This window comes from Podarcis bocagei (genome assembly GCF_964188305.1).
Source record: "Podarcis bocagei genome assembly, chromosome: Z".
NCBI lineage: Eukaryota > Metazoa > Chordata > Lepidosauria > Squamata > Lacertidae > Podarcis > Podarcis bocagei.
This window is the reverse complement of record NC_138140.1, coordinates 37,550,786-37,571,842: the sequence shown is the minus strand read 5'-3', so window position 1 is coordinate 37,571,842 and position 21,057 is coordinate 37,550,786. Positions and strand designations below refer to the sequence as shown.

The window sequence follows — 21,057 nt, the reverse complement described above, 5'->3', positions numbered from 1 at the left end:
CTTGTAATAACCTGGAAGGTTGGTCAGTATTACTGTCTCCAGGTTGCAGATAATTAGGTATGGCACACAGAAAAAGAAATTGAGTGCAGAGGCGGACTTTGGTAATATGGTGTCTTGAGTGAGGACAAAATTTGGTGCCTCCCTAATATTTCTTATTTTCACAATAATTCCCTTTTATTTATTATTATGTTGCACCCCCTTGGCTCTGTGCCCTGTGCAGGGGAACTGCCTTCAGTGCCTTTAATCAGGTGCTGGTGAGTGCAAGGTGGAGGTGATATTTCAACTGCAAACTTCCAGCAGTTCAACATACAGCACACACTCCTAAGAAGGGGTTATTCTTATGTATTACTAGTTATTAGATATTATTGAGGAAGGGCCATAGCTCAGTGGAGGATCTGTTTTAACATCCTTTTGAGAAGGGCCAAACATGTGCAGGCTGGCATTCGACCTAGACAGATTTTTCATTTCATCGCCTCTACTACCATTAAGACTCTGACCAAACTGGGTGTACTCTAGCCTCAGGATGGCTGATATATAGGCGGATATGAATTTTAAGAGCAATTTCTTTCCTCTGCCAGTTCAGTATGCCACAACATGCAGCACAGTTTATTTTTCTGTTAAATTTATATCCACCCTTCCACACAACAGAGATATCAGTTGCCTCATAGTCCAAGTGGTGGTATGGTAGAAAGAGCCACAACCTTCTCAATGCCTCATGACTTGCCTGCTCCACTCCTACCTGTGCCATCACCTTTTGGGTTGGACCAGTGCCAGCACTAGAAACCCCTAACATGCTGAGTAAAAGTAACTCGGGAGACAAAGAAATTCAGATTGGGAGTGGGGGGAAAGGAAGATCTTCCTCTTTGAGAGGAAAGGGCCAGATTATGCGTTGAAAAACATTAGAAATTCAGAGAGAAGGTTAATATTTGTTACTATTTATTAATAACAGTAAATCAGACTGCGGAAAAAGGAAAGCACTAAGAAGCACAAGAGGAAGTAAAAGGACTAGGGAGAAGGGATAAAAGAAATGCGGATTTTGGGTGGCGACAAATGGTACAAGCTGAGCGTTGAATGATATAATGAGACAAGAAATTACAGGATCCGGTTCAAATAGTTGGAAGAGGAAAATATAAAATAAGAAGCTCTGGATCACCAAATTCTGCCTAAAACCACAATGCCTCCTGAACCAGCATTGGCAAATAATGTAACAATTTAACTTGCCCTCCCTCTGCCACCATTTTATGCATGGCTCTGCCTCTGTACCACCATTTTCCAACTGGTGGGCCTCAGTAATTTTCAGCTATCTCAAGTGGGCTCAGGCAGTAGAAAGTTTGTGAACCCCTGCCTTAGAGTACAGTATGTGTTCTAAAGTCAATCTTCTAAGATGGCGGGTGTGTTCAGTATTCATGCCTGTTAGGTAAGTACCATTAAGCCCCATAGACACAGAGAATGTTAACTCTGAATTCTGATTTTCCCTAGGGATTCATGCTGATACTTAACTGAAAATATTAAACTACTATAATTCAATTATATTTTAAAACTTCTTCAGATTAGGTGTATTTGAGGGGAAAATACATTTGGTACTTGCTGTGTTTTGAGGCTTCCTTGGAAGAAAACCAAATTCACTCTGAATCTTGTCACAGAATGTAAACCTCTAGAGAGTGTCAACATTTAGCTCGCTTCTCTCTTATTTTTTGTATGAGAGCGGAAAAGAGCATGAAAGGCACTAATGAGGTAGAAGCCTAATATTTTCATTTTGCTCATGTGGGTGAATGCAAAAGCCTAGCCCATTAAAAGAAAGCTAGCAAATGTAAATGATTGCACTTAGATTTGGGGAATGGATAAACTAAAAAACTTGTGCATGCAATTTTTTTGCTATTACAGTGTTTGCAGTGGTACAACCAAGTAGTATAGATTTTATAGGTGCTTTGGTTTAGTTACATCTATTCTTCCAGTTGCTTTTCATCAGGGTTGAGGGTGAGCTGAGTATTAGGCATTAACCAACCAGTCCAATAAAATTAGGAGTCTGTCTAAAAAACAAGTTTAGGTTAAGCAGCCAGGACAGTCTGCAGCTTTATTAGCTTCTTATCATATAACCTCTACTGAACTGGTCATTGCAACTCCACTCTTTGGTTGTTGTGAAGCTGCAATGAAACGAAGGCAAGCCAGCATCTGTTTCTGTAGCAAGTTGTCACAATGGCACAGCTGAAACTAGTGTTTTTTTCTGGGGGGGGGGGACACAGGGGTATGTATACCCCTAAACATTTTGTGAATCTTTATACTTTTGTCTATTTACTGTGTTTATTTTCCCTGATTTGAACTACAAAATGGTGATTTGCTTGAGTCAAAATGAGAGTACCCCTAAACTTTTTTTTTTTAGATAAAAAAACACTGGCTGAAACTGTGAGTGAGTGAGTGAGTGAGTCCTAGGGTCTCTAGTTTGAAACCCATGGCACTGTACAGTCTTTGTTCTAGAGTTCTCATGATTATCCTTCAATTACAAAATAACAATATTTTTAGTACAAGTTATTCACTTCTCATTTAATGAACAATATGCTATTTTTAAACACACATTAACACTGTCAATTTTAATTTTTTTCCTCCCCTGCTAGTGCATGTGTTCAACATGGTGCAGTGCCTTTGCAGCACCCTGTTGCCTTCAGTATGCAATTAAATTAAGTTGTCAACCTGTTTTTAATTATTAGTCTGTCTCTCACTTTATTAAGCTAAATTAGAAGTGCATTTGTCTTGTCGGAGTGGGAAGGCCTTGTGTTTTCAGTAGGTTTAACTTGCAAACAGTGTTGCTTTAATAAAGTCATTTATTATCCCACCCCTATACTTTTCCCTGTATTGTTGGCTTGGTCACTCTTTGCTTCCCCCCTCCCCCACTATTGTCTCACTACATATACCCTGACTGAAAAATACCCACACCAGGACATTTCATTCTGTCTTAAAGTGGTCCTAGAATTTTCTAGGAATGCAATTCAGAATTTTCTTCCAATTAATTAGAAATATCATGCTGGGCTGAGCTCTTAAATCTGAAATTGTCAGATTTGATGCCTTTGTTCTTCAACTTGGTGGGGTCATTATAGGGAGTTTCACCTTTTATCAGGAAATTTCTGGACAGCTTGGTTACCCAGAAGTTTGGGATGGTGCTTACAGTGTCTGTTGCAAGTTCAGAGATAAACTAAGGAATTAATGTCAGAATTAATGTCAGAAGAAGGAATTAACATAGGAAGAGCTGGAGCTATCATTCTTCATTCTTTGATCAGCTTCCCCTATTGCTTTTGGTGCCTGATTGAGGTTCCATTGTTTTGCAGTTGCCGAAATGTGCCAGCTGAATGGACTTTCACAGTTGTTGTTTTTTGTGTGATGCTGATGTTCTGTTTTGTGGTTGTGTTTGCTTTTGTTTCAAAGCAACAAAGACTAGTCATGCACGACAATTGTGGTTGAGAAATTACTCAATGAGTGGAGGGGAGAGGCTCACTTGTAAATGAAAGCATTAAAATGTGCTGTTTAAAAGTTGGTACGCAATATTTTTTCAAATTGGTATGTGATGTACTGTTACACTGTGGTTGCTAATGAAAATTCACAATATTTTCTAAATAACTGGAATAGATCCTCACCAAAATGGCATAAGTGATTATGCATTCTGGTACAGTATGTTAAATTTTATTCCTGCATCTGTGACCATTCTGTCAAATATAGCATCTGAAAACTCGTGTTTTGTCTTAAATTCAAGATCTACCTTCATGCTTCAAAGCAGATCCCATTATTCTACCATGTCAGTCAATCACTAGTATGCTGTGTCCAAAACATTTTGTGTGAGCACGTTAATACAAGGAAATTAGGTACATCAGACACAATAAAGTGTGCCTTATGTGACATAGCTTCATTGGCAGAGGTCTTAGTGGTGAATAACGAATTGATTCTTCAAACAAGAAAAAAACTACTTTTGATTTCTAGAGGACAATAAAAGTGAATGTGGATTGAATTTTGTAACCGGGGGGGGGGGGATATATTTGGCTGTCTTACAGATCTTTCTGCATACTCTGCCTTCTCCTTATGCACATCTTTAATGATGTACTCAATACATTTTATATAAAATGTTCACCCTTTGTTATTGATTTCAGGTCTTCCTTAGTTGATTATTGATCTTTGAACCTAGACTGGTGTAATCAGCTGATTCTCTCACGTGTGGGAATTTTTATAATTCCACTTCCCCTTTAAGTGGCAGCACCTTCTCAAGGTCTTCCAGTGCAATGCACAAAGGCCTGCTATTTGAAAGCACACCCCCCCCCCTTGAATGAATGAGTGGGAGAAGGGTTTAGATCTCACCTTAAATATGAAAAGTATGAAAAGTGAGCTCTATGGATAGGCACTTCCATTAGTTCCTTGAGTAACATATGGTAAGCAATGGCTAGGTTTTCTTTTGTTCCTTTTAATAATTTAAAAACCACAAGTATTGCTTGAATTCCCCTTTTGATCTTGCTAGGAAATGATTGAGCTAATAACTATTTTCTTTTAAGGAGTTGCATAGTTTGCATAGTTCGTTGCTGAATTTCTACAAGAACTCATTTTATAATTTACAGTTATAAATTATTTTCTCTTTCCAATTCCCCACCTTCCTCTTGCCTCTCATCCAAGCTGTCTGGCATTTTGAATTATTAAAATGATTTTGCATGTTAAGATATTAGTGTAAGCATTAATATTATAAGGTAAATTCCAATTATACCTAAGTAATTTTTAATGGTTGTTTCAACTTCAACAGTATACAAAAAATATACACACAGAAGATTTATATTATTTTATATTATTATATTATTTATAGGATTATTTTTAAGAGAATGCAGAAGCAGCATTTGACTTTGTGGCTTTGCATACTGTAACCTAGACAAAAGAGGCACCATTAATAGGTAAATTCGTGGTTGTACATTGCTGCTTTAATTGTTAGGCTTGGAGTCAAACAAAAACCTATCCAGCTGTCACATTAATAAATACAGCTTGATGATTAGATGTAAGAAGTATATACAAGAAGTAAGCCTTCTCAGACTGCTTCTATTGAGATGCTTCATTGAGACTTGGCTTTCGAATCTGATGCCTGGTTTGGGAATGTATTGTTGAAGTCCTTATTTCAGTCTGTTACTTCACCAGATGTACAACTTGTTGAACTGCTTTAGAGTGCCCAGGGCCAGCAAAATAATAAGACTCATCCTCTGAAAGCTTGGGGGCAAGGACATTACTTTCTTTTGTTTCTCTTAGTTTTCAGATCCTTCCTTATTTTATTTTATTTTATTTTATTTGGTTATTTTATATACTACCCTTTATCCGAGGATCACAGGGCAGTTTACAATATAAAAATACAAAAATAGATAACATACAAACAAACTGGAACAATAATTTCCACATACAGTTTAAAAAAACATAGATTGTTTAATTAGTCAGAGGCCTGGGAGAAGAGGAATGTTTTCACTTGGTGCCTCAAGATATGTAATGAAGGCGCTAGGTCAGGCTTCGTGGGGAGAACATTCCACTAAAGGGAGCCATCACATAAAAGGCCCATTCTGGTATTGCCACTCTCTGGACCTCTCATGGAGGGGGCATACAAAGAAGAGCCTGAGATGATGAACACTGGGTCTGTGTAGGTATGGTCTTGACCCATTTAAGACTTTACAGGTCAAAACTAGCACTTTGAATGGGACCTGGGAACTTTGGCAGTCAGTGCAGTTGGGAAAAGATTGGTGTTACATTCTCAAGCTGTCTTGTCTTGGTGATCAACCCACTGCTGAACCATCTTCAGAGGCAGCCCCATGTATAATATATTGCAGTAATCTAACCTAGAGGTTACCAGAGGATAGATATTATACATTCCATATTACGTACCTTTTGTGTTGGTCTTTTGAGCTGCAGTTCTTGCTTCTGTTGTATGTTCTATCTGATGCCTTTCAACATTTCAAACAAAAATATACGAAAATTCTAAATTCTAATAGAGTGCTGGTCAAATTCCAGCTCAGTCATGATGCTCACTTGGTGATCTTGGGCCAGTCACACTCTTTCACCCTAACCTACTCTTCAGCAGTTGTAGTGAAGAGTGAAATAAAAATATTTAAATAATCAATCAATCAATCAATCAATCAATCCAGGAGTTTATTGGCAATTACTGAAAAAAATAATTCTGTTACCACTAGTATTCTTCTTTGGCTTCTTTGGAATGCTTCCATGGTCACTAGATTATCATGTTTCCAGTTATCAGCTGCTGCCTCTCTGTTACTGCTTGCCTTCTAAATAGTTAGTTTCTATCTACACATTACTCTTGGTCTGTCATGATCTGGAAAGCTCACAGGAATGAAGCATCGAAATACATCTTTGCAATGGAAAGTTTCAGAAAGGAAAAGACTTGCAGTTACTACCAACATTTGTAAACTGTTTTGCTGCATCAAGTAAAATGAAGGAAGCTCTGTTGGCTCATGGCCTCAGTCATGAACTTCTAAGGTTCACCAATCTTTGTTCCACAGAGAGTCATTATATCCCAAACAATTGACAAGTCTTCTGCTTTATTCTCCATACATTATACTGCTATTGCTGCATAGACCTTTTGCACATACCTGCTTCATTAAACACGATCCCCACAATGTCAGTTAATTTATTTCTTAGATTGAATGTTTCATTAAATTCTGATAAGTCCAGAAGCCTCCCTGGACTAGAATGATTATGAAATACTCTTACCTTTTTAAAAAATATCTCCCCCCCCCCATGGAAATGTAAGTGGAAAGAGCAGTGTAAAACTGGGTTCAAAATTCTATCTTTGACAAAATAAGACAACTATAAACCTGTAGAAGGGAAACACTAATATAAAAGGCAAGATCAGTTTTTTGTGGTGTTTGTTTGTTTTTCTTATACCTTTTTGTACTTTGAATTTTATTTTGTTTGTTTTAAGAAAATCTTTGTGCTTAATTAAATAGTACTGTAACAAGTGCTAACTTATTTTGGCAGCATATTTCATTGTAGTGATTGAGCTAGATAAGGACCCATGTGATAAAAAAATAATAATATGTTGTATTTCAGCAGTTAACCTAGACTTTTAGGGATAGTATTTCTGATGAATTGCATTAGAGAGTGAAAATCCAAAATAATGCAGAAGACAAAATTCTGTAAGGCAAAGCAGAGCACTCCGTATGTGTTATTAGTTCCTCGCAGGTTGTATAACTGGAACAAAAGCAAAAGCTCAAAAGATACCGTGTTTAATGCAGCACCAGCACAGTAGGTAATCTGATCATACTTTGGGGATCAAATCAGTACTGGCTTTGACAATGGTGCCTTCTTTATTGATTCTGCACAATACCTAAACTTGAAACCTCCTTTATGTAGGCAAATCCATTGGGACTTGAAGAGAACTCCTGATGTGCATACAGACTACCTAGAAACAGGAGTATGTTCCAGTTTTTCAGTTGCCAGGCATACTCTGTTTTGCCTTGCTTCCCCTTCTCAACTAATCTATATATACTGAAGTGAAAGTGGACCTGCTCTTTCTCCACCCCCAAATGCTTCAGACAGGTTGTGTTTCTTTTGGTGTATGAGGAGGAGGAATTTTCCCATATACCTTACATATTTATCTGCTCATGTATTTGGTACTTTATTTATATCAATAATACCACTCATTAAAAAAAATATCTTGAAAATATGCCCAGAGAAGGGGTGGTAGTAGAAGTGTTTTACTGATTGACAGCATGGCAAATGTAACTGTGCTATGCACAGCCAATTTCCTACTGGGCCAGGGTAACAGAACTTTTTCTTAAATAGCATGTGACAACCATATGCCCATATCTTTGTGTAAGTATGAATGATCCTTGCATTTCACCTCTTTATTGTTCAAATTTTCTCCCCATGCCTCACTAAAGAACTACCATTACAATGTTGGCACGTTTTAGGTGTTTAAGGAATTATTTACCGTATTTTTCGCCCCATAGGATGCACTTTTCCCCCTCCAAAAATGAAGGGGAAATCTGGGTGCATCCTATGGGGCGAATGCAGGCTTTTGCTGAAGCTTGGAGAGCGAGAGGGGTCGGTGCGCACCGACCCCTCTTGCTCTCCAGGAAGACATCCGCAGCCTAGGCAGCCCTGCGGGAGTTCCCGCAGGGCTGTTTGTAGGCTGCAGATAGCAGCCTGCTTCCCAGAGCGCCGGACGCCCCGAAAGCAGAGCACCCGGCACTTCGGGAAGACATCCGCAGCCTGCTTCCTGGAGTGCCCGGCGCCCCAAAAGCAGAGCGCCCGGCGCTTCGGGAAGACATCCACAGCCTAGGCAGCCCTGCGGGAGTTCCCGCAGGGCTGTCTAGGCTGCAGATAGCAGCCTGCCTCCCAGTGCGCGGGGCGCCCTGAAGCAGAGCAGACATCGGCCAGCCCCACAAGCTCGGGGGAGACTGGGGGGAGGCACAGCGCCGCCATCCCACTGTTCCCCGACCTGGTTTTTGGGGCGAAATAAAGGAAAACATTTTTTCCTTTACCCCCCCCCCAAAAAAAACCTAGGCGCGTCCTATGGGACGGAGCGTCCTATGGGACGAAAAATACGGTATTCAAAACTCAATGATAATAAAGTTACAGTAACACAATATCTGATATTAGGAGTTCAGTTTTGTCATCTGATATAATTTCAAGCTTGGTGTAATCAGCATGGTTATGAAAAATTGGGATCCTAATGATTGTTCCTCTATTGTGAAAAGCAAAATAAAATTTTAGTTGGTAAAAATGTGTGAAATACATGCAAGTGACAGATTCCTGAAAAGTTAGGGTTGGAAGTTACGTCCTGGACTTAAACCCCCTTCCGGGATAAAAACACTAATTAGATCCAGTGGTGTGTTCTGCTAGCCAGTTCCCTAGAGTCTACCCTTCAGGGTGCTGTCCTGTACATTTTCAGCTGTTTGAACTATAGTGTTTCTTCCATGTCTCTTGGAAATCAGTTTCATGGTTTAATTGGTGTATGCATTTCCTCAGAAAAAAAAGTGCATCTATAATTTGTAAAGTTCATAATTAGTTCAAATATTTGCTAGTCTGTTGCTGGAAGCTTGTAAAACTGCAAATAGATACAGTATGGTAATTATGTTTTAAAGCATTTATTTTTCAAATCAGCCAACACAAAAATGTGTGCATCTGCAAATTCATTTATATTTTTTCCTATTGTCATTCTTTTCGTGTTAGTGAAAGTGCTGTCACCCCCCCTCCACGCTTTTGACAGTACTGGTGTGATTTAGACATAACCCCAAACCATGAAAAGAACTTACATGCCCCTTTTCTCATCCTGTACATCGATTAATTACTAATGCTAGGGGGAATTTGAAGCAGTCCACATTTAAAGGCAAATCTATAAAATTTGCACTTTACAAAACAACATGAAAACTGAAACACAGTCATCCTTCAAACTTACCAAATCAGGTATACAATCCCCCTCCCCCACCAAAAAAAATAGAGAATAGTGTGTATAAAAATAAATACATTAGTTCATACAGAAATACATCATATTAGGGGAAATTGCTTTCAAAGATGTGTCCATTAGTCCAAACTGCATGGAAAATGTGTTTATTAGGAGAAATTTCAGAAAAACTAAAATACTGAAGAATTTTCATGAGGATAAAAATAATCACAAATTGCTTATGAAATGTAGTGAACTGAATGAATGAACAAGAATTGGCAGATCCTTTAATCCCTACTAACTGCTTTCATGAAATAATTTTTTGCATTGCATCTGAACTGTCAAAACATGGGTTTGTAGTTACCTTCTAAACAGTAATGCAAATCAGGGAGAAGAGGGATGGGCAGGAGTACATCAATATAAGACTTATTTCCATGCTTCAAAACTGTGGCCTGATGATTAGTTTAAAATTACATATGCTCTGTTCTGGACTCTTTGTATGTTAATAATATGTAGTTCAACATTATCAGCCATTATCTCGGCATATAATATAAGCAGACCTTGCTGGTCATCTTGTCTGCACTCTGTAATATTCTTCTCCAACTAGTATTCAGAGGATCTTCTAGCCATTGCAGCTGTATTTATACATTCTCACAGGGATTCCCAGTTCAGCCACAGAAAAACATTTTATTACTTAGTATTGACCCTAGCAACCTTTCAGGAAGTACCCAGGACTAGAGTGCTCATGTACTGGCAACACAGATAATCTGAGGGAGGATGATATTTTCCACCCCGCCTCCTCATTCTCTCTGTAGGTTATTTGTGCAGCCGGAATGCATAAGAGTCTAGTAAATTACTTGTCTAGGCAAATAAATGAGGCTTATGACCTTTCCTGGATTCCAGACACTTGCAAGGATGAATTGCTCCTTAAACAATCACCTGTTTAAAAGCTAGTTATGAATTATTTGTGCTTCTATGACTTGATAAAGATAAAATTATGGTATGGCAGGAATTCTTAACCTGTCTTTCATCATCACCAGGGGTGTGTCTTGCCATTCACGGTCACTGAAGTATTTTCTTCCTCTTTCTGTTCGTGCATATATATGCACACTTTGAAACATACTTCTAAATCCAACTTGTAGTCAACAAGCATAGATATGTTCCTGGATGATAATACAAATCTCTTCTCTGGTTATCAAAGCCCAATACTCATGCTTCAGACTTTGCAATCTGACGGTGTGGGCAAGAGATTTGGAGCTGTGAGACCATCTTGATTCTTGGCTTCCTAACTACTCAGAGAAAGCCACATGTGACTGACTATATGGGTTCAATGTGTGGTTGACTCATCACTGTAGGAGGAGCGGGAGGTGCCATAAGGAAACAGTAATGTGTCTGCTCACAAAGAAGCCCACATTTGACTCAGAGGACTACAGTAGCTACTGCCCGGTCACTAATGTTCCATTCTTGGGATGATTAAGAAGGTGGTAATTAGTTTATCAACTCCAGTTACTCTTGGATGAAATGGATTATCTAGTTTCCTTTCAAAATAAAAAAATTCCTTCCAGTAGCACCTTAAAGACCAACTAAGTTAGTTCTTGGTATGAGCTTTCGTGTGCATGCACACTTCTTCAGATACACTGAAACAGAAGTTGCCAGATCCTTCTATATAGTGAGAAGGTGGGGAGGGGTATTACTCAGAAGGGTGGTGGGAATGGGAGATTGGCAGATAGCTGAGATGAGCCTGTTGACGACTCTTAACGACTGTAATAGGTCTTACAGGAAAAGGCAAGGGGTGAGAAGGTGAGAAATGGCTTAGTCATGTATAATGGGATAAGAATCCAATGTCTTTGTTCAAACCAGGTCTTTCCATGGTTTTAAGTTTGGTAATGAGTTGTAATTCAGCAGCTTCTCTTTCCAGTCTATTTCTGAAATTCCTTTGTAGTAAAACAGCTACTTTGAGATCTTGTATAGAATGTCCTGGGAGATTGAAGTGTTCTCCTACTGGTTTCTCTGTTTTGTGATTCTTGATGTCAGATTTATGTCCGTTTATTCTTTGGCGTAAGGTTTGGCCTGTTTGTCCAATATAATATATATCTGTCAATATCCAATATATATCCAATATATATCTGCCAATCTCCCATTCCCACCACCCTTCTGAGTAATACCCCTCCCCACCTTCTCACTATATAGAAGGATCTGGCAACTTCTGTTTCAGTGTATCTGAAGAAGTGTGCATGCACACGAAAGCTCATACCAAGAACTAACTTAGTTGGTCTTTAAGGTGCTACTGGAAGGAATTTTTTTATTTTGACTATGGCAGACCAACACGGCTACCTATCTACTACTAGTTTCCTTTCAGTCAGCTATGAGGACATTGGGAGTAGGCAGAATAATATTCTGACATGGACTCAAGGCTGCTTACAGATAAAATTTGTTGTTGTTGTTTAGTCGTTTAGTTGTGTCCAATTCTTCGTGACCCCATGGACCAGAGCACGTCAGGCACTTCTGTCTTCCACTGCCTCCCGCAGTTTGGTCAAACTCATGCTGGTAACTTCGAGAACACTATCCAACCATCTCGTCCTCTGTCGTCCCCTTCTCCTTGTGCCCTCCATCTTTCCCAACATCAGGGTCTTTTCCAGGGAGTCTTCTCTTCTCATGAGGTGGCCAAAGTATTGGAGCCTCAGCTTCAGGATCTGTCCTTCCAGTGAGCACTCAAGGGTGATTTCCTTAAGAATGGATAGGTTTGTTCTTCTTGCAGTCCATGGGACTCTCAAGAGTCTCCTCCAGCACCAGAATTCAAAAGCATCAGTTCTTCGGCGATCAGCCTTCTTTATGGTCCAGCTCTCACTTCCATACATCACTACTGGGAAAACCATAGCTTTAACTATACGGACCTTTGTTGGCAAGGTGATGTCTCTACTTTTTAAGATGCTGTCTAGGTTTGTCATTGCTTTTCTCCCAAGAAGCAGGCGTCTTTTAATTTCGTGGTTGCTGTCACCATCTGCAGTGATCATGGAGCCCAAGAAAGTAAAATCTCTCACTGCCTCCATTTCTTCCCCTTCTATTTGCCAGGAGGTGATGGGACCAGTGGCCATGATCTTCGTTTTTTTGATGTTGAGCTTCAGACCATATTTTGTGCTCTCCTCTTTCACCCTCAATAGAAGGTTCTTTTATTCCTCCTCACTTTCTGCCATCAAGGTTGTGTCATCTGCATATCTGAGGTTGCTGATATTTCTTCCGGCAATCTTAATTCCGGCTAGGGATTAATCCAGCCCAGCCTTTTGCATGAAGAATTCTGCACATAAGTTAAATAAGCAGGGAGACAATATATAGCCTTGTCATACTCCTTTCCCAATTTTGAACCAATCATTTGTTCCATATCCAGTTCTAACTGTAGCTTCTTGTCCCACGTAGAGATTTCTCAGGAGACAGATAAAATAGGGACAGCTAAAAACAGGGGAAACCCACTATTAAGAAAACCAATTAAAGATTTATATATAAACTATATATAAATATAAAAGAGCTATTAAAACATAGTTATAATTAGAGTAAAAACAGCACCAGCCATTTCATTAAAAGCAGCCAGTTCCCAAAAACCTGTTGAAATAAGAAGCTCTTCAACTACCAGTGGAAGAAAAACACAGAGGGAGTCAATCTAGGAAGGGAGTTCCAAAGTCTGGGAGTAGCTACCGAGAAAGGCCCTCTCCTAAAACCCTACCAAGTGTGCCTGTGAGTGTCGTGGGACCAAGAAAAGGGTCTCCCCTGAACTCAGGCAAGTTTTTATGTGAGAATAGGATATTTCAGATAGCTTGGACCTATGCCATATAGGGCTTTATACCTCATAACCAGCTGTTGTAACAAGGGAGTCAAATGCTCCCTATAATCAGCCCCGCTCCACAATCCAGCTGCAGCTCTTTGAACCAGTTGAAGTTTCTGAGCACTTTTTAAAGGAAGCACCATGTAGAGCATTAAGTATAAATGAAACAAATAATGCCTTTCTTCATCTTACTAGTTTTGTCTGGAACTGCATAATATTGCATACTAAGACATGTAGTTACTATTGATAAAACCATTTATATTTTCAACACCTTTTCTAAATAATTTATGGTACTGAGGTTGGCTTTCTCACTGCAGTAGAACTATTAACTTACATTTTTAGGGAACTTCTGCTGTGACCCCCATATCTCTTTCCCATGGCTTTTATTTGCTCTTTTTGATATTTGAAGTCAGGCTTAATTTATTTTTGATCTATATATGTTTCACTCACATGACACAGAAGTATTCCTCAGTCCTACTCTAGTGCACTTGACAACATGATTAATCAAGACTTGCATAAAATTGACAAGTGGACTCTTTTTGGACACTGCTGATTATATTATTTTTGTGGGATCACTTCGTGTGGTTAATGAAAGTTCTGGATGCTTTATACTTGCTTTGAAATAAATAACAGATGCTCCTTGAACATGTTTCAGCCATATTGGTCATGCAAAATGGGCAATTTAATAACAGAAGCTCTTACTGATTACAATTGTGATTGTGGAAAGCTTTGTCAATAGCACTGTTTCTTCTTCACCAGAATACAATTATTCAGTCTTTGTCCTTTTGCCTTTGTTAATACACAACTTGCAAGATTGTGTCCTCTAAGATATGAAAGTTGTTCATTTTGACAATAATCTGTCAAATTTGAAATAAGTCATTATTGGGGTGAAAGTGGGGAGGAGGGAAACAGCATTCAGTTTCCCTAAATGCAGCAGGGGGTTTTAAGGTCACTAACAAGACAGCAATTCAGATAACACATTTGTTTACAAGCAAATGTGTTCTTGTCTGTTCTAGTAGCCTGCTTAATTCCTGCCAGTATGCTAGAATTCCACCCATGAAGTGGTTATTTGTTGTTGTTTTCATTTGTACACAAGCATGACTTTGTGAGCACACATAGACACACACTCTTAGAAGATGTAATCAAAACAATGTTATATTGTATGACTGAAACAATCTTATATTGCTTCCCAGCTCAGCCCCTTCCACTACCCTTTCCTTACTCTGCCCCTTCCCACCCTGTGCTGAATTTTCGATCAGAAGCTTCCTGGATCAGAAAATTGTACGCTTATGCTCTCTGAGGCTCCACTGATAATACAATATAAATTAGTAATGATGGTGTGATGATGATTATGATAACAGTACCAAATACTTTTGTAAATGAATTTCATAATCACTGATCACCTACCCTGCTACTAGCTTAGGCACTACTGGAGCAGAAACTTTTAAAGTCCTGTAGTCTTTCATCATAACTTTTGTGTTCTTAGATTCTATTTGTCCCTTGTTCTTTTTTTTGTAATTTAAGCCCCTTTCATATTCATATTGACAGTTTGAGTATCATAAGTATATCTCACAAATGTAATATTTACATTCCGGTACAGTCATTGTGTTTTGAGAAATACTGTGTAGGTTACATGGCACAATAACATTTTAAATATTTTCTATGAAACTGTGAGGGCTAGAGTTATACTTCTGTTATGAAATGAAAACCGAGAGGCCTTGTTTGTTTGTCTCTGCCTCCTCATCACTTTCAGGAATTTAGGAAATAGGTTTTGCTTCACTGATGACATCTCCTTTTGCCTCCTTGTGTGTTAACTTTGTCAAGGTATTCTACCAGTGAAGCAAAGTATCAGTGACATTAGCAAGCACTTTCTGCATTGCTATCTCTGTATGTCCAGAGTAGATCATAGAATCTATTCCAGATTCTAGAGTGTATTCATTCATGACTGTAGACCAGCCTCATTGCTAACCTGCCTCACTCCCAGTTTCTTAAAATAATGCAGGAACAGTCCTTGATCTACTAGTGTTATACATGTGACTAACTTTAAAGATTTATTGGTTCTTTGTTTAGAATATGGTCTCTGTACCACTAACTGAAACCAATTATGGTGAACACAGCTTACCTGCACTTAAAGCCAATTCCAGTTAGTAGCGAAGAGGCCATTTCTCTAACCTAACCCCCAGTATATAAGGAACTAACAAGGTCACCTATAATCACAGATAAAGGGGAGAGGGAAAGATACTCAAATATGATTTAATAAAACTTTGAGTAACATATACTGTTGTACTAAAAAGTGGTCCCCATAGATTGCATGTCCTTTTTTGCTTACCTGAAATTTAAGCATCAGTAGTTTGTATTATCTCAATGTTTTAAAAAACGTGTGCAGGAAAGAAGCTCATATAGGTACAGGCCTATACAGAATATTACAGAGCAAGAAGAAAAATATTTGAGCTCTTCTGCAGTTCTCTCTAAATCATTTATATAACCAACTATATGCATTACTAAGATAGAATCTCTTTTGAACCTTAGTTGCTGTTTAATCTACAAATTAGATTTAAAGGAATGAAATATTAGCATTTCTATCAATAAATTTGAATAGAAATGGATTAATTTGAACTAATGGCAGAATAAAATGGTGACATTCTCACATTAAACATGATGATTTGGTATATTATATTATATATTCTCACTTATTTCATGAAAAGTAGAACTTTTATGAGCAGTAATTCAGAAAAATGGGAGCACGTTTTAATGGAATTATCCTCACAGCTTTCAAGGATTTTATTTCTGACACTGCTTTTCTTTCCTACACCCAGAATTGGTTTCTGAGTTATCATATTTTCCCTCAGTTTCAGCTCAGAGTCTTAAAAGCAACCTCGATTCCATGGAACATCAGATACAGCGTTTGGAAAATGATATTAAGAAGTTCCCTAAAACAGAAGATCCGCATGATAAATTTGTTGAGAAGATGATAATATCCTTTCCGTATTAATACCAGTATTTGTTTGCTAGTGAAATATTCAAATTACATTATATTCTTAATTTTTATTAATCTTTTGTGCACAGGCTTTGCATGAAAAAACTACACAAAATGCATTTCCTCCCATTTTGTGTCGTTGGGGGATGACTAGTAGTAAGTTAAGACATCACACCAGACTATTGTGCATTAGGTAGTGCGCAAATACGAGGCTTCTGAGCAGAGCTTATATCAATCTTACCTTCTCTGATAAGGGAAGATTCTGGGTGTGCTCGAATTGCATGTGTTGTAGGTTTCTCATAATAATGTTCTGTGGATTTGTATTGCAGAAAGCAGGTTTTTAATGTGGTTCATTTGACACAGATGGAATCTACACACACATAAAAAACACTGAAATGCTTTTTAAAAAAAGTTTTGAAAAATATATTGAATTCACCATAGCTCACCATCGCCATCTAGTGACACATTTGTATAGTGCATTTTACAACAACACACTTAAAATGTTTTATTTGCAGCTGTATAGCTGAGTCCACAGTCTTCCATCTGTTTTGCTTTTGGTTTATTTTATGTTCCTTTTACTGGTCAGATATGCAATATTTCAATAATACACTTGGGAAGAAGTACAGCTGTGTAGCAGCAGTCTGTCTGACAGCACTGAAAGTGACAACTCGCTTTGATTACTTTGTTGCGGTCCAAGGTAGAGTCACCTGATTGGGATTTCTGCTCCACCTTCCTAGTTTTGAAACAAAAGAAGTAAGGTAAGAAATTCTTACTATTTAAGTGATGCTACTTTTATACTATTATGATTTAACCTATGTCCAATGGCAATTGAAAACTTGGAAACACAGCTAATAAAATAGTTTTATTTCATTGCACTTCTTCACACCTCTAGCCTGAAAAGTAGATGCCAAGTATAGGACATTGCATTTTTTTTAAAAAAAGGTGTCTTAGTTTTATTGTTGCCTGTAAGCATTAATTATACCAAAACATTGAAACAAATTTGACAGGATAGAAACAATATTTGTGTGATGTCACATTTTAATGCATAGTTTAGTTTGCTGCTTACTACCATTAATAACAGGCTCTTGTTTTGTTGCCTTATGGATTCTTCATATACTGAAGAAATACTTGAAAAAGATGTTTAACGCAAACAACTTTATATATCTGCATGTGCTGCAGTTATTATTGTTGAATTTTGGGGAGTCTAGGCCAGACATGTGGTGGTTGCCCCTTGAGTGTATCTTTAAAACACAAAGGAGGCAAAGTACACTGAAATATTCATCATTTTTGAGTGAAATTTCTCTGGGGTGCACTGCCTACAGATAGTTGTTGAAGGTTTCTACATTTCCCTGCCAAAAAAGGAAAAGGAAAAAAGAGGTCTGCTTTCTAGCTGGTGCCTTTCTACAAAGGATACTGCGGAAATATTGCAAGGAAAAGAATAAAAGTTTCAGCACCACCACCTTCCAACCTGTACATAGTCTTCCACAAATCAGTGCACCAAATAGTTGGGAGCAAATAGCACTTAGTCATGGATTACACCTGGCAATATAGTTTTTTACCTTGACATCACACTTAACAGAGATTTAGAAAAACAGGGAATGTGATTTTTCTCATAGACAAAAACCCCAGTGCAAATTAGAGAAATCCCTGCTGTTCTCACCAGCCTTCTGTACATTCCACAGGAGTTAGGGGAGGGAGTTGGTGGCATCATCATCACCATTATCTATCTATCTATCCATCCATCCATCTATCTATCATCTATCTATTTTTCCCTGACAGGGACTGAAGGTTGCTTACCGATAAAGAATGGCATATAACATAGATAAAACCACAATTAAAAAACAAACATTAATAGAATTAAAAACATACAATCACAATATAAACAGCACACCAGCCTTCTGGACAAACTGTTCCAGCAAGTTTATGTAAATGTTAAAATAGTATGGGAAAAATAACAGAACCCCGAGGGACCCAGCAGGCCAATGACCAAGTTATTGAAGAGGACTACCCCAGCACCACCTTCTGGATTCACCCCTCTAGGAAGGAATAGAGCCACTGTAAAATAGTGCCTCCAGGTCCCATCCCACTAAGGCAGCACAGAAAGATACCATGATGGTTGGTATTAAAAGCCTCCAAGAAGTCCAGCAGAACCAACAGGGACATGCTCCTGCTTTCCACTTCCTGGTGCAAACCAGCCAACAAGGCAACCAAAGCTGTCTCTGTCTCATAACCAGTCTTGAAACGAGATTGAAATGGATATAGATAATCTGCATCCTCCAAAAACTCCTGGAGCTGGGATGCTACCAAACACTCCAGGACCTAGCCCAAAAATGGGATATTGGAAACTGGCCAATAATTGCCCAGTATGGTGGGATTCAGGGAGGGCTTTTTCAATGGAGGTCTTATGTGTTGGGGCTGGAGGAAGAGACTGTTACATTGAGGTTTTTTGCGGGATATGCCTGGGAAGAAGGGAGTGGGGAAGAGCGGGGGGGGCATCATGGTCGTTCAGAGTAGGGGGAGGTATGGTGGGGAAGGCCAGGTGAGAGACACATAGCACAGGCAGATAGTGATTGTGCCATGTGCCAGCCCCTCCTCCAAACTGGGGAAATATCAGCCAGCCCTCTGGTATGTGGCTGCCGCTGTTGAATACAAGGTCAGTTCCTCATTCATGACCTGATTGTGGATGACGGGGCCAATATGGTCTGTATCACTGAGACCTGGATGACTGAGCAAGGTGGAGTTGGTCTTGCCCAACTGTGCCCACCTGGGCACTCAGTGAAGCTTCAGGGCTGACCTAAGAGTCAGGGAGGGGGAGTAGTGTATAGACATCCCATCTCTCTCTCCAGGCTCTCTGTCCACTTCGTGGGGTATCTAGAGTGTGTGTTCCTAGCGTTGGGCAATTGGGACAGATTAGAGATTCTGCTGGTTTACTGCCTGCCTCACTGTCCAGTAGTCTCCCTGCTTAAGCTGACAGAGCTGGTCTGAGAGGCAGTGTTGGGGACTCCCAGACTACTACTTCTGGGGGATTTCAACATCCATGGTGAGGTGACTGGCTCTAGGGTGGCTCAAGAGTTCATGGATGCCATGATAATCATGGGGCTTTCCCAACAGATCGCAGGCCACATGCAGGTGGCAGGTCACACACTATACGATCCTTTCTCAACTGGGCAGGAAGAGGGTGATCTGAAGGTGGGGGATATTGTTGACATCATTCCCTTGTCATGGTCAGATCACTTCCTATTGAGATTGAGGCTTTCAGCACCTTTTCCCTTCTGCATAGGTTAGGAATGATGAGTATGGAAGATGCTTGTGACAGTAGGAGTTCCTGGTCTGGTTCATTGAGATCTAGAATAATCTCCCTCAGAGAGTCTCACAACTCCCTCGGCCAATAAAGCGAGATGAGCGCCGCAACCCCAGAGTCGGTCACGACTGGACCTAATGGTCAGGGGTCCCTTTACCTTTAATGACCAGCTTGAATGGAAACAGTTTTAGAAAATGGATCTGCCCCGTTTCTCATTTGCTGTTGCTTGATGGAATGGAATGAATAGTCATCCCTACTGATTTTTGTAATTCACATATCTTTTGAAACCAGGGAGCTGTCTTGTGGCAATGCATGATCCAGAAACAGTAACATTTGAGGTGCTGTATATTCTTAAACAGGATTTGTTGAAATGCAGTGATACTGGCATTCATTTGAGGAAGTTAGCTATGTGAAGCCTGCATGGCCACCTTTAGTTCTTCCTGGAGGTATTGGGAAAAGAAGTGTTCTTAGGTTTAATTCTCACTGAGGAATTATACCTTTGTCTGGATGACACCACCACTTCATGCTGCCGGTAGGGGTTCTCCTGATAAAATAAAATATCCGCACACATAGAAAATGAGCTTTCTTAATATTTTTTTGTTCTTGTTCTTTTGTTTATGTAGGAGCATTTAATCATATGTATGAGCCCTCACCTGCAAAATGCAATAGGACAGCCTAAACCAGGGACAGCCTATATTGTTTTACTGCCTGAGGTGAAAGTGTTAGGTGCGCCCGCACCTACTCCCGGCAAAGCTTTGCTTACTGGTGTTGTACAGTGGCAGCAGCTTCTGGCAAGATCTCACAAGAGTTTCATAAGATCTTGCTTGAAGTCATCACAACTGTGTGACCCTGGCAGCAGCGCTTCTCTGCAGGGTTCCGTCACTCAAGGTGGATGCTTCAGTCCGCATCATAGGTGGTCCAGCCCCGGCCCTGACCTCTCTGACAGTTTGGCCTCAGGCATCTCTGTGAAACTGTTTTATTAGAATCTGTTAGAATCTGTTGTTAGCAGGGGTTATGCAGAAATGTAGCCAGTAACTACCGCTGTGTTACTTGATTCTTGTTTTAGATTAGGGATCGGAAGGCAAAAGAAAATGGTTACTAGGATGTCATGAATCACTTCAGTGATTCTTCGTTGACGTGTGGACCACCTCACAATTTTCCTCTTTAACTGCATAAAACTGTTCTTGGGATGGACTGTGCAGGTATGCTTCTGTTCTGTGAATAGAAGCTCAATTAGGTTTGCCACCAGGATTTTGGCAATTTCTTCCTGCTTTTCTGCTTGAGCAAACTCTTCCTTTAATAAGGCTTCTGCTAAAATCATCCTGGAAACATTCAACACTAAGAAACCTAGCTTTGATAATTTAGAAAAAGAAAAGCAATTTCAGAGCCTTGTGAACTTGGCTTTGACTTCTTATATTGTTTCTCTCTTTCTGCAGGTAATTAAGGCATTTTAGAATGAAAGTCCTCTGCATTCTATATCAGCAAGTTACAGATGGCTGGTTATTCTTCATTATTGTCACCAAAGTGTAACTGTTTGTCCACATGGGATAGGAATTACA

General features: G+C 39.4%; 1 protein-coding gene across 1 annotated transcript in view; it reads left to right on the top strand.

Annotated features, from left to right (window-relative positions):
- DIAPH2 (diaphanous related formin 2) overlaps positions 1-21,057 on the top strand; it is a 357,022-nt gene that overhangs the window by 165,874 nt on the left and 170,091 nt on the right. The window contains exon 24 of the mRNA XM_081179396.1: positions 16,070-16,195. Coding sequence (XP_081035522.1) covers positions 16,070-16,195 — 126 coding nt within the window. The remainder of the gene's footprint in view (positions 1-16,069; positions 16,196-21,057) is intronic.